The 14,405-nt window shown below is 35.5% G+C and overlaps 1 protein-coding gene across 1 annotated transcript in view; it reads right to left on the bottom strand.

Moving 5' to 3' along the window:
* Nrk (Nik related kinase) overlaps window positions 1–14,405 on the bottom strand; it is a 121,430-nt gene that overhangs the window by 60,134 nt on the left and 46,891 nt on the right. The window contains exons 3-5 of the mRNA XM_090325858.1: window positions 4,850–4,906; window positions 3,243–3,314; window positions 418–543 (exon numbers count right to left, since the gene is read on the bottom strand). Of these exons, the coding sequence (XP_090181984.1) occupies window positions 418–543; window positions 3,243–3,314; window positions 4,850–4,906 (255 nt within the window). The remainder of the gene's footprint in view (window positions 1–417; window positions 544–3,242; window positions 3,315–4,849; window positions 4,907–14,405) is intronic.

Genomic DNA, 14,405 nt, shown 5'->3' with positions numbered 1-14,405 from the left:
ACATTTTAAAAACATGTAAAATGAGCTGATATGCTCATGTCAAGTGCTAATTAGATTTGATATATTTTAATATCTAACAGAAAACCTCCATGTCAACAAAATAATAACCACTTAAAGTGAAAAGGAATAAAACTATATTTAAAAATTCTGTCAGACACTGCCAGTGTCTATTTGAGTTCTCTTCATTTCACCAATAAACTCTTTTCTAGGCATGTAAGCCATTTTTTCCCACATTTTATCATTCACATCTCTAGGAACATAGTATATTATGACATATATTGCAGTACATTTTGCGTTGTGTGGATGAATGCTTAAACTTTCTAGCATGTGCATGAAAGTGACATCTTAGCTCTGAATATGTAAATCCTTGGGTCACACTTTTCTTATAGAATTGAAACAGAGTAATTAAAAACATACCCAAAGTTGGTGTCTTTGGCCAGGGGGACTCAGCTTGAAAAATGCTCCATAAAAGGACACAATATTTTTGTGGAAAGAGTACTTTCTCAGAAGGTTGAGCTCAGTCCGAAGATCCTCCTCCTCATCCTATGGAATAAGAACACACAGAAAAACTTGTGCATTGGGCAATTTATTGAGTGAACTTTGGTCTCTAAACTATGGTAGACTCAAAAAGGAAAATTCTAAAGAAAAAAAGGAAAATTCTACAAAAACTCATGTTCTTTTTTATTGTATTTTACTGTAGTGGTAATGTATAGAGTGGTAACAGTTACATTTGCCATGTAGAGGGCAAATCGAAACCTGATTCCCCTTCTCATGTTTTTGTTCCCCCCCTCCCAGTCAACTCATGTTCTATACCAAGTAAAAATAACATCTCAAGTAGAATTTTCAGTTAGTAGAGATCTTTGGCTAATTCTATCACAAAAATGGCAAAAAGAAGATCTAGTAATTTAGTAGGTCTTAAAATGTGGTCTCACGAAATAGAATCATAGCATTTTCTTTCTGTTAGTTTTACTGACATGTAATTCATATAGAATATAATCCACTTATTTTAAAGTGTCAAATTCAAAGTTTTGAGGTATTTAAAATTTCATAGTTATTATAATCAATTGTAGAACAGTCTTGCTATTCTATTTAAAATTCCATAATTTTAATTATCACCTACAGTTTTACCATATATTTATCCTAGCTCTAAGAGACTACTATACAGAAATCTAGATACATATTTGTCCTATGAGGTAAGGTCTGGAGCCTGATGTTTCCAGTAGGAAATCCTAATCTTATAGGTTCCCTGTCTAAATTTGTTGTGAAATAAAGATATTAATGAAATATACAATCAACTTATAGTATGGGAATTACACAAAAGGATTCATTCGTAGGTTCTCAAAGCAGAAGTTAATAATCTCTCTTCCAATTCCTTTAATTCATTTTCTAGGAAGTCAAAAGTTCATTATGTTGCTTTTCTTTTATTCTGCAAGTTCCTTACACTACCTTCTGTACCTTCAAAACATTGATCCTTTGGTTTAGTAACCATATCTGGAAGCATACAGAAATAATGGCAGTAACTTTTAATTCTTTATGTACTCTCATTTGTGTTAAGATAACAAGGATCTACTGAGAGGAGTTTAATCTCTTTATAGTATAATGAATGGAGATGAGATTATGACATGAAACAGAGTAAAAAAAGAGTTAAAGAGAAGCAAGATCAATGTTGCCTTTTAACCTATTCAGTTATCTGATGTTAAGATTCTTTTTCTTTCTGGATTACAAATCTTGTGCTATCAGGAAAGAATGGGAGAATGGCTAGACTGTGCACAGCCATAGTGTTACAGTTCTGCTACTTCTTTGCCTTTGAGAAACTTGTATAGTTAGATAAGAAAAACACATTTACATGTACTTTTTGGCTATTTATTGGGAGCCTTGAGAATTGAGCTCACGTTTCTTAACTGCAGCATTATTGCCATTTTTTAAATAAAGACTTGGTATCAATGGATGAATGTGTAAGGCACACACTTTTATCCCAAAGGATTCAAGATGGTTTAGAGATGCTGTCTCATTAGCTATTGCTGATTTTTCTTACTAAAACACATAATCACAGAATTCAAAGTCCTCAACTAGAAATAACTCCTAAGAGTACATTTCCCACATAAATGTAAACTCTCCCAAAACAAATAAACATAGATGAGATATATTTGGAAAGCATTAGTGTGTTTGCCACTCTCAATTAACAGGAAGTTGAGCTTGTGAGAAACATAAGTACATTATATCCACCAGGCCAAGTGGGTAATTTAAAACTCTCACACATCTCACAGTAATATGATACTACAGCACTTCCTGGCTCAGAGCCAGTTGATTCCAGGCTGGCCGAGTCCTCTGCTTTTTGTCAAGAAGAGGCAGCTCAAAAATACCAGAACTCCCTTTGCAATTTCACCCAATTCTATAGTCAAAACCCTTTTTACTATGGAAAGAATACCAGCAATGCTTTGCAAAAGATCCTTAAAAATTCTTCTTACTAAAAACATTTGAGGAAATTGGAACTGATCAATGAATTCTATTTTCATATCTTTTATTTTGTGGCATCTTGATATATGCAAATCTATAATAGATGTTTTGTTTGGGTACGCTTTGTTCTCAAGATACATTATAAACAAAAAGAAAAGTAGTATGTAATAACTCATGAAGCTACTGAACAATACTGTTTTAATATAACTAGAAAAAATTCTGACTGTTGCTGCATTATTAGAATGGTTTATTTTTAATGTACTTGAAACTGTATTGATTAAGACACAACAGACTTTTGGGCTTTGTAGCATATTAGTTTTCTGCTATTGCATTTACAATAAAAAGGAGTACTCATAACTTGGTTCACAGGAAATGACAGTATTTTTTAGAATCATAGTGGGAGAAATGCCATTGAGTCCAGACTACTTAAAGGTATAAAATGGACTTTGCCAAGGCCAATTTTAAGCAAAACTTGCTCTTAGTCCTACAGATGCTTTCTTTGTGGCCACTTGAGAGGGCTCAATACTCTGTAAATGTACTCAATCCTGCCCCTGTAATCAAAGCTTTACTGTTCAAAGAACATTTCTTCTAGTACTTGTTCTTTCACAGATGCTGGCATTCATGTATGGAGACTGAACCTATGAAAACATATTAGGAGATATAAACATGTAACTTCAGGCAAGGACAATTTAAGTCTGGCCTACTGACACAATGCAAAGGACCAAATTCAAAGAAAGGTGGCAAGAAAAGCTACTTGAGTGCCAATGAAGACGTCTAAAACTCACACTGTATCTCCATCCAACAGACTTTTGGTACTTATTCACTCTCACCCGCCTTCCTATTTCAGGTAAAGGAGTCTGAAAAATCAAGGACAAATGTTATTAGGCCCATTAGTACTCTCTGAAAATGACTTATGATTATCTTATCCCCCCTTAGTACTAAATGGAAAGACAACATTGATCTTGTCTTAATTTTCATTAATTATGTCAACTTACATGGAAAAATATGACCAAATTAATAGCAATGTATATAATTGCTATATTAACAGTGAAGTCACAATTAGATGAAATTACTACATTTCCAAAACAAAATCAGTCTATTAATATTAGTCATCTGTGAGATGAGTAAGATTTCTATTTATTTTCTTTAATAGTTGTATAAATTCTCATCCTTCATTGTCTCCCTCCTTATCTGTCCCCTCAAGTTCCTATGAGCATACTTTTTAAATATTATGAAAGTAAATTTAAAATGTAATATTCCTAAAAGTAATATTTTAAATGTGGCACTATATTCTTTAAGACAAAATTATGAAATACCTATTTCATGTACTCTCTCACTTAAAAAAACAACAATAAAAGGAAAAATAATCCACCAAGATCTATTATTTGAATGCTAAGGTTTAGTAAAACAAAATAAATCTGTAAAATGCCCCAAACTCTTGAAACTTCCCATAAGTCTGCACCATTTGACATTGACTGGGAAAAACAAAACCTTTTCAACAATTAACTTCCAGCAGATATTAGAAAGTAATTATTTAGGATATTGATAACAGTTTCATGAAATCTATAGTTTTTCCGACAAAAATTTCATTTAGGATATAATAAAGCAAAAGTTTCTTGCGCCTTACTATATTCATGTTAATATTTTCTTAAGAAAGTTAGCTACTCATACTTTAAGAAAGAGGATATGAATCAGTATTTAGCAAATCCTATGATGATATATTATGAATCCCAGCACAACTCTATGAATATTAACAGGGATAGAGCCAATTAAAATGGGGTCTCTTGTTATCTGCCAGGTAATACATGAAAAAACATGCATATCTGATAATGTCATTCCTATTCTCATAGAGAATCTAGTGGACTCAATTCTAAGAAAGACTCATTGCAGAGAGAATACTATTATGGAGCACAGAAATATTAACACACGATTAGTGCAAATACCACTTTTTCTCTCTCCAACAACAAAAAAGTAAACTTGAAATAAGGAAGAGTACAGATATTTTCACCATTGTTACAGAATACAAAAATTTGCAGTACTTTTAATGTCAGTGAAGTATTTTAAGTATGGAAATATAATGTTCAATAGGTATACTATACTAAGTAAAACTACTAGTTGATAAGTATAAAAAATAGTTTATTAAAGAAGTATAGTACTGGAGCCAGGAGTTTGGTCTAGTGGTAGAGTGCTTGCCTAGCATGCATGAAGCCCTGGTTCAATTCCTCAGTACCATATACATAGAAAAAGCCAGAAGTAGTGCTGTGGCTCAAGTGGTAGAGTGCTAGCCTTGAGAAAGCCCAAGGACAGTGCTCAGTCCCTCAGTTCAAGACCCAGGACTGGCAAAAGAAAAAAGAAAAAAATGCAATGCAGACAAGATGTACTATTGTCTTACCTTACGGGCGTTCATCACTTTAACAGCTGTAAATGCTCCAGTCTTTTCATGGAGTCCCTGAAACCAAGAGCAGGCATAAAAGTCAAATGTTAACTTCCTAAGCTACCTAGCTAAAAGCAATAAAACCCACCAAATTTAAATGAAGTCAAATACATAATATATTGGAAACAGAGATTACATACAGATGAAACATAGGTATGTACCAAAAGGAGAAATAATAAATTATGAACAGTTTTCAAAAATCTCATTTTCCTAAAAACAAAATTTAAGTCTTTTAAAAAATTATTTATTTATTTATATATTTATTTATTTGCCAGTCCTGGGCTTGAGCTCAGGGCCTGACCACTGTCCTTGGACTTTCTCAAGAAAGTCCAAGAGCTCTACCACTTGAGCTTCAGAACCACGTCTGGCTTTTTTCTATGTATGCAGTACCAAGGAATTGAACCGGGTCTTCATGCATGCTAGGCAAGCACTCTACCACTAGGCCAAACTCCCAGCCCAAAATTTATGTCTTTAGAGTTTAGATTTTTAGTTTTGCATTAAGTTGGACGTAGGGACCATTTATAGTTATTGCTTCTTTAATGTATTTTGTCTAGGAATGGATTGAATCAAAGCCTTCAGATGAAAAGCAAAAATTTTCCATTGAAGATAGTAATAAATAAGCTATTTTGCTTTAAGCTTTCATTGTTATTGTAAAGGTAACATATAAAGGGGTTATAGTTGCATAAATCACATATTGAGTGCATTTCTGTTTGGACTGTTACTCTTCCACCATTTTCTCTCCCAGCATTTCCTTGCCAACCTCTTTCCCACAAATTGTATACACTGTTAAGGTACCACTTCTCTGAGTTCATCTTGAGCTTTAATTTCATTATCTTTGTGCTAGCTAGAGGGCTTGAACTCGGGACCTGGGTGTTGTTGCCTTCTAACATATTTCCTCAAGTCTACTGTTCTATCATTTGAGCCACAGCTCCACTTCTGGCTTCTTTTTAGTTAACTGAAGATGAGTCTCACTGATTTCCCTGCCCAGACAGTCTTCAAAACATGATCCTTGGCCTTTTGAGTATCTAAGCTTATAGACATCAGCCACTAGCAGCTAGCCTATCATTTCATTTGAACTTTTTCTGAAATTATTTAAGTTTAAATCATAATTTCAATGACAGTGTAAAGAGTTATTGCATGTTCTTTACCTAGCTTCCCCTCATGTTAACCTATTGCACAACTATGGTACTACTGTCAAAAATAAGAAATTAAGAGCGTTATAATGCTCACAATCTAAATTATAGATTTTCTTCTGATGTCCTCACATTTCTCATGGATATTCTCTTTTTAGTACCCAAACTGAGATACCACATTCTATCTAACTGTAGTATGTAACAGGTTCTCAGTTTCCCCTTTTTTCCATAGCTGTGACATCTTTCCAGAGTATTGGTCCACTATTTTTATAATGTCCCTCAGGCTGGGTTTGGCTGGTATTTGTTTGTAACCATAGATAAGTTATGGGTTGGGGTTAAGGATACCACAGAGTAGAGATGTGCTTTCGTGATCATATCTAGACTACATGGTAAAACTATGACTCACCAACTTTGATCACCTTATCAAGGTAATGGCTGTCAGGTTTCTCTACTGTAAAGTCACAATTTCTCTCTTTCATTATATACCCATTAGAAGTGATTGAGTTTGGCCGGTGTGGTGGCTCATGCCTGTAATCCTAGCTACTTAGGAGGCTGAGTTTTGAGGATCAAGGTTCAAAGCCAGCTTGAGCAATTCAAAAGAAGAGGGACTCTTATCTCCAATGAATCCTAGAAAACTGGAAGTGGGGCTGAGGCTCAAGGATAGTATGGTAGCCTTGAGCTGAGGAGCTCAGGGACAGCGCCCAAACCAGAATTCAAGCCTCATGACCAAAAAAAAAAGTGATTAATTCTAAAAAGGGAAAACATTATCCCTTTTATGGATTTTTTAAATCTTTAAGTAGTTGTACAAAAGGATTTGGATTGAACTTAACTGATGAATACAAGTATCTTAATGTCACCTCTTGAACAGCTATCTCTAGACTTCTAATTGTTCAGTAGTGCCATCTTGTGGTTAACATAATATGGAGAAGCTATTTTGTTCCCTTAGATTGTCATAAACAAATTGTCTCTAAGTGATATGTTCTACTAGGACATATAAATCCTGTTATTATATGCGACTTTTAGTTCAGTTACAATGTGTGTTTTGTGAAAGTGAAGTTAAAATATTTTGTGCAAACACACAGAAAATGCTAAAGATGGAGAGAATACTACAAAAATGGTATGGCTTTAGATTTTAAATTAATCACAACTGTCATTGATTCTAGTAAATATCACAATGGAAAACAGCAAGAATAAGCCTTAAATTATAAATGTGGGTTTTGTTATCTGCAGTCTGGTTTACTTACAACCAATAACTGTAATACAGAAGCTTCACCAGCTTCACTGGCTTACCAATAAATAAACTAAATTGGATAAAAAATTGAATTGTATTAGCTTATAAAATCTTTAATGAAGGGGCTGTGAATAAGTAGAAAGATACAATCACTGCAGTTTTATTGGAAGAATTCACAGTTTTTAAGATGGATACACCTAAACCAATGAGAGGACAGAAGAAAGTCAGAAAACTAGCTATTTATATTTTATTATTATTATTATTGGATTCTGTTTTAAGGGTTCAAGTAAATGAATATATGCTACCAAAAGAAAGCTATAAATAAGCTTCTAAATAACTTTTTGACAAATTTATAAGGTTGCAACTAATTCTTTTCTGGGATTATACTCTCAGATTGTAATTAATATTTTTCTCTAATATGTCTAATTGAAATTACCCAAGAGAAAATACAGTTCTCTGAAAATGTTGACTTCTAATTCAGTAACTAGTTATGTTCTTAATTAATTTAGATAACCAAATAAGCAGCATTATGCACACTACACCCTCAGGAAAAACTGTCTATAATGATGCTGTTGCTCTTCATTAGCTTTAAAATAAAATTTCACATTTTGAATATATCCTACTAAACAGAAAAATTTACATGTCCCTGATTTAAGACATTAGTGACACATAAAACATTAAAATGCATAATACTTGGCCAGTATTCTGAATTATATACCCACCTGCATTTGTTATACCAGAAAATTCAGTGTTAAAATTAAGGTAAAATTTTGTTCTAAAGAAGTAAGTATTTACAATTGAAAAATAAGCCATTAGTGGTGGAGTCGTTTGTGACTGGCTTTTGTTGGTTAATAGTCTGATGCAAAACTGAGGGTTGTTAAGGCAATGAAAAAACCAGCACTGAATTGCAGCAATGATCAATTTCTTGGGGATTACACATTTTGAACCATAACAAATGTTTTAAAATAGCAGTTGTGACAGCTGTGCTGGGAAAAAATCCATCATTCTGCAGAAGTTAATTACCATGTTTTTCCCTGGAAAGAATACAGGATACTCCTTGATGGCCTTGTAATTTTGATTAGGCTATTTTTTATGTCATGCAGTTAAGGAAACTGTTGTGCAAGGACTGCTGACTCTTGAGGAGTTCCTAAAAATTCCCTCCACTTACTGGTTTTGCCTTCTGTTGGCAAATAGGAACCACATAATCCCCAGAGTATTCTTTTTTGGGTTTGTGGTGGTGAAAGGCCACTTGGCCACTCACTGTACTTGAGTTCATTTTGTAACCTTGGTTTTCATTCACATAGTAATTTGCTTGGGTGCCTCACAAGCAAACCAAGGTGCTCTTTATGGCCATCAAGACTGTCTGTCCTTGGTGTCATGCTGAGAAGAAATGAGTCAATATAGAGAGTTTTCCTTAGCATCCTAACTATGCAGAAAAATAAAAGCATGGGAATGGAGACAGCTTTAAAAGATTAGCAAATCATAACCTTACCTGCAAGTAAGATTGAGATGAAAAAATATAAATAACTTAAAAAAAATCTTGGTGGTACTTAGGCTTTGTGCTTGTTGGGAAAGTACTCCAGTACTTACACAATGCTGTAATTTTCTAGTTTGTTTTACAAATAGATTCTTAAGCCTCTGCCCTGGCCACACTTCAGAATACTTAGCTTCCCTGCCTCTGCCTCCCAGATAACAGAGATTATAGGTATAAACCTCCAGGCCTGTTTTTTTTTGTTTTGCTTTGTTGGTGATAGTGTCTTGCTAATATTTTTACACAGGCTGGCTTGTAATTTCAGTCTTCCTATCTCTTACTCCCAAGTAGCATGAAGTACAGGTGAGCATCAACATGTCCAGACAGGTCAGATTTTTCTTATGTGGCAGTCTTTTAATTTTGTTTCCCATATTAGTCTTCATTAGCACTGACAATCTCAAGAAATCCAAAGGAGCAGATACATTTTCAGTCCATCAGGGATTGGAAATGTGGCTAGGACTGGAGAAGAGGTGGGAAAAAATTGCTGAAGACACAGAAGGAAAAAGCAATCATCCACCATCTCTGATCCTATCTATCATAGAAGCATTTACTGCATTATGGCAGTTATCAAAGGAGATGTTTGGGGAAAATCCATAAAGGATTTTCCAGGCATAACCTTTCTATTTACTTGAATAAGATTTACAAGATTCACAGTCTCAGCTGTTTGATGAGTAATATCTGATAACTGACACATTTCTTAACACATTTCTTTTTAACTTCCACAAAGTCTAGTGTACTAATAGGGAAAATACTGTTATCATTGCTTGCATTAGAATAAGGGAAGAAATCTGGCTGCCAAAGAGCATAAAACATAAGTTTGGCCCACTACTTTCTTGAGCGTCCCATCTCCACTAAAGTTTTAGTAGAGTCAAGTATATAAAAATTAGAGAATTCAGGAAGATGGCGGAGTTTCAGTGTGAGACATACTGAGCTCCCGCCAAGATACAAGTTCTGGAAGTGTAGGGGACAGTTCTTTACCAAAAATTGATGCTAAGTAAGATTTAGCGCCACAGAGATCTCAGTCAGAGAGGAAAAAGGCAGAATACCAGCGCGAGAAGACAGCATGGAGCCCCGCCACCCGCAGAGCAGACAGCACTTCAGAAAATGAGTCAATTCAAATCTAGGAAATATGAGAAAACGCTACAGGAGGTCCAAGATACAATTAGGAAGCCTAATTTAAGGCTAATTGGTATTGAGGAAGGTCTGGAGAAAGAGGTCAATGGTATTGGAAATATACTTCAGGGAATTATCTTGGAGAACTTCCCAAATATCCAGAAGGACAGGCCCATCCAGATACAAGAAGCTTTTAGAACTGCAAATAGACCTGACCAGAAAAGGACCTCCCACCGCCACATTATAATCCGAACTGGATCAATAGAGACCAAAAAAGGATCCTAAATGCAGCCAGGGAGAAGAGAACAATCACCTATAAAGGCAAACCAATCAGAATAACCCCAGATTTCTCAGCAGAGACCATACAAGCAAGAAATGATTGGAAGGATATGTGTCATGCCCTGAAGTCAAATAACTACCAACCAAGAATACTGTACCCAGCTAAGCTCTCATTCATAACTGAGGGAAAAATAAAGCATTCCATTCCAGGGAAAAGCTTCAACATTATTTAGCAACCAAACCAACATTGCAGAAAATTCTCACAGATGTTCTACACATAGAAAACCAACACAAATGTAATACGAGAAAGAAATAGCACCTAAAACTCATACCATCTAAGTACCACAAGAACTATCAAGACGCAGGCCTAATTAAAGCTTTTAAAAATGGCAGGAACTAATAAATATTTCTCAATCCTGACTCTCAGTATCAATGGACTTCTTTCCAATTAAACGACCTAGACTATCTAGTTGGATCAAAAAGCAAGATCCATCGTTCTGCTGTCTTCAAGAGACACATCTTACCCAAAAAACATTTTTTGGAATAAACTTTATCAAGCTAACGGCCCCCATAAACAGGCTGGAGTTGCCATCCTCATATCAGATTAAAAATAGACTGCCAACTAAAATTAGTGAGAAAAGACAAAGAAGGTTACTACATACTACTAAAGGGACCTTTCCTCCTGGAGGACATAACCATCCTAAATATCTACACACCAAATCCCAGAGCTCGGAACTTCATCAAGCAAACTTTACTTTCACTGAAACCATACATAGATCGAAACACAGTGATTGTTGGTGACTTTAACACACCACTCTCACCTATGGACAGATCAACCAGGCAAAAACTCAACAGAGAAACCTTAGAATTGAACAACTGTATAGACAAACTAGATCTAACAGACATCTTCAGATTATTCCACCCAGCAACAACACAGTATACGTTTTTTTTCAGCAGCACATAGAACATTTTCCAAAATAGACAACATTTTAGGGCATAAAACAAACCTGGACAGATTCAGAAACACTGAAATTATTCCCTGCACTCTCTCAGACCACAAGGGTTTCAAATTGGAACTGAACACAAATCTCCACCAACGAATACCCTGAAACTCATGGAGAACGAACAACACATTGTTAAATCACCAATGGGTCATTGAGAGAGATCAGAATAGAAATCCAACAGTTTATGAAATATAACAAAAAGGAGCACACAAAATACCAGCTCCTCTGGGACATGGCAAAGGCAGTACTCAGAGGAAAATTTATAGCTCTGAATGCCTACAATAACAAATTGGAAAAATCTCAAATCAACAATTTAATGTGTCACCTTAAGCTCCTGGAAAAAGAGCAACAAATCAACCCTAATCCCAGTAGAAGGAAGCAAATTATTAAAATCAAAGCAGAAGTAAATGAATTGGAGTCCAAAATAACTATATAAAGAATCAACAAAACAAGGAGTTGGTTCTTTGAAAAAATTAACAAAATCCACAGGTCCTTAGCAAATCTTACCAAAAAAAGAAGGGAGCATACTGAAATAAACAAAATCACTGACGAAAATGGTAATATCATGACAGAAATTACCAAGATCCAGAGAATCATGAGGGAATACTTCTCAAACCTTTATGCCAACAAATTTGAGAATCTAGAAGAAATGGATGAATTCCTAGCCAATATTAACATAACCACACTGAACCAAGAAGAACTAACCCAACTCAACAGGCCTATTTCAAGCACTGAAATAGAAATGGCAATAAGAGACCTTCCACCTAAGAAAAGCCCAGGGCCAGATGGATTCACAACTGAATTCTATAAGGTCTTCAAAGCAGAGCTCACACCAAAACTCCTCAAGCTCTTCAACAAAATTGCAAATGAAGGCTCTTTACCAAATACATTCTATGAAGCCAATATAACCCTCATCCCCAAACCAGACAGAGATTCATCAAAGAAAGAGAACTATAGACCCGTTTCTTTGATGAACATTGATGCAAAAATTCTCAACAAAATACTGGCCAACCGATTACAACAACTCAGCAAAAAAATTATACACTATGATCAAACAGGATTCATTACAGGGAGGCAATGCTGGTTCAACATAGGCAAATCAATTAATATAATTCAACACATCAACAGGAGCAAGGAAAAAAATCAAATGATTGTCTCAATAGATGCAGAAAAGGCATTTGACAAGATCCAAAACCCTTTCATGTTAAAAGCTCTGGAGAAACTAGGAATCCATGGAACATTCCTCAGTATAATAAAGGCTGTGTATGACAAACCCACAGCTAGTATTATACTTAATGGCGAAAAGCTAAAGCCATTCCCTCTAAAATCAGGAATGAGACAAGGATGCCCACTCTCTCCACTCCTCTTTAACATTATATTAGAATTCCTAGCCAGAGCAATAAGGCAAGAAGCAAGCATAAAGGGTATACAAATATGGAAAGAGGAAGTAAAAGTTTCCCTCTTTGCAGATGATAAGATTCTGTATTTAAAGAATCCTATAGACTCCACTCCCAAGCTGCTTGAGCTGTTTCAAATCTTTGGAAGGGTAGCAGGGTATAAAATTAACCCTCAAAAATCAACTGCCTTCCTCTATGCCAACAGTGAGAAGAATGAGGCTACAATCAGGACAGCATCTCTTTTTGCAATAGCCTCAAAGAAAATAAAGTACCTAGGAATTATCTTAACTAAGAATGTAAAGGACCTTTTTGATGAAAAGTTTAAAAGCCTGAAAAAGGAAATTAAAGCAGAACTAAGGAAATGGAAAAACCTCCCATGATCCTGGACTGGAAGAATCAACATCGTGAAAATGACAATCTTGCCAAGGGCCATCTACCAATTCAACGCAATACCCATCAATATCCCAATGTCATTCTTTAAAGAAATAGAAGAGGCAATCCAAAATTTCATATGAAATAATAAAAGACCCCATATAGGAAAAACACTTTTTAGCAGAAAGAACAGCGCAGGAGGAATTTCAATATCAAACTTGAGACTCTATTACAGATCTATAATTATCAAAACAGCTTGGTACTGGCACAAGAACAGGGCTGAAGACCAATGGAATAGAACTGAGGATCCAGATATGAAACCACAGCCTATGGCCACCTAATCTTTGACAAGGGAGCCAAAAAAATAGAATGGAAGAAAGCCTCTTCAACAGGTGGTGCTGGCAGAACTGATTAAGCACCTTTGGAAAACTATAGTTGGATTCTTCTTTGTCACCCTGCACTAGAATTAACTCCAAATGGATCAAAGACCTCGAGGTAAAATCCAACACACTAAATACATAAGAGATACACGAGGCCCCCTTGGCACAGGTCGAAACTTTCTTAATAAGGACCAAGAATCACAACAAATCAGAGAAAGGCTGGATAAATAGGACTGCATTAAGCTGCAGAGCTTTTGTATGGCAAAGGACATAGCTAGTAAATTAATTAGGAAGCCTACAGAAAGTGAGAAGATCTTCACCCACCATACAACAGACAAAGGCCTCATATCTAAAATACATCAACAGCTCAAAAAATTGAATCACTTCAAAACTAATCTCCAAAGTAACAACCATCCCATTAAAAGATGGGCCATAGACTTAGAGTCTTCTCTGAAGAAGAAACAAAAATGGCCTATAGACATATGAAGAAATGCTCAACGTCTCTGGTCATAAAAGAAATGCAAATAAAAACAACTCTAAGATTCCAACTCACTCCAGTTAGAATGGCCAGGATCAAGAAAACTAATAACAACAGATGCTGGAGGGGATGTGGCCAGGAGGGATCACTACCACACTGTTGGTGGGAGTGCAAACTCATTCAACCACTATGGAAAGCAGTATGGCAGTGCCTCAAAAGACTAAACATAGAGCTCCCTTATGACCCAGCAATTCCACTACTAGGCATTTACCCAATTGTCCAGAAACAAGGACATACTAAATTCACTAGCACAACGATGTTCATTGCAGCACTATTTACCATAGCAAAGATACGGAACCAACCTAGATGTCCCTCAGTTGATGAGTGGATCAACAAGATGTGGTATTTGTTCACAATTGAATTCTACACTGCTGTCAGAAAGAATGACATCGCTCCATTTGTTAGGAAATGGAAAGAATTAGAAAAAAATCATATTAAGTGAAGTAAGCCAGATTCAAAGAACACAGGCTCAATGGTTTCCCTCATTTGTCATAATCAGTAGAAACCTTGGTCTCTCCTAGCAGAGATTTGCAATA

Source organism: Megascapheus bottae, chromosome X, assembly GCF_031878675.1.
Source record: "Megascapheus bottae isolate mThoBot1 chromosome X, mThoBot2.hap1, whole genome shotgun sequence".
Taxonomy (NCBI): domain Eukaryota; kingdom Metazoa; phylum Chordata; class Mammalia; order Rodentia; family Geomyidae; genus Megascapheus; species Megascapheus bottae.
Note: the sequence above shows the minus strand (reverse complement) of the source record. Positions and strands in the feature narration are given on the sequence as shown.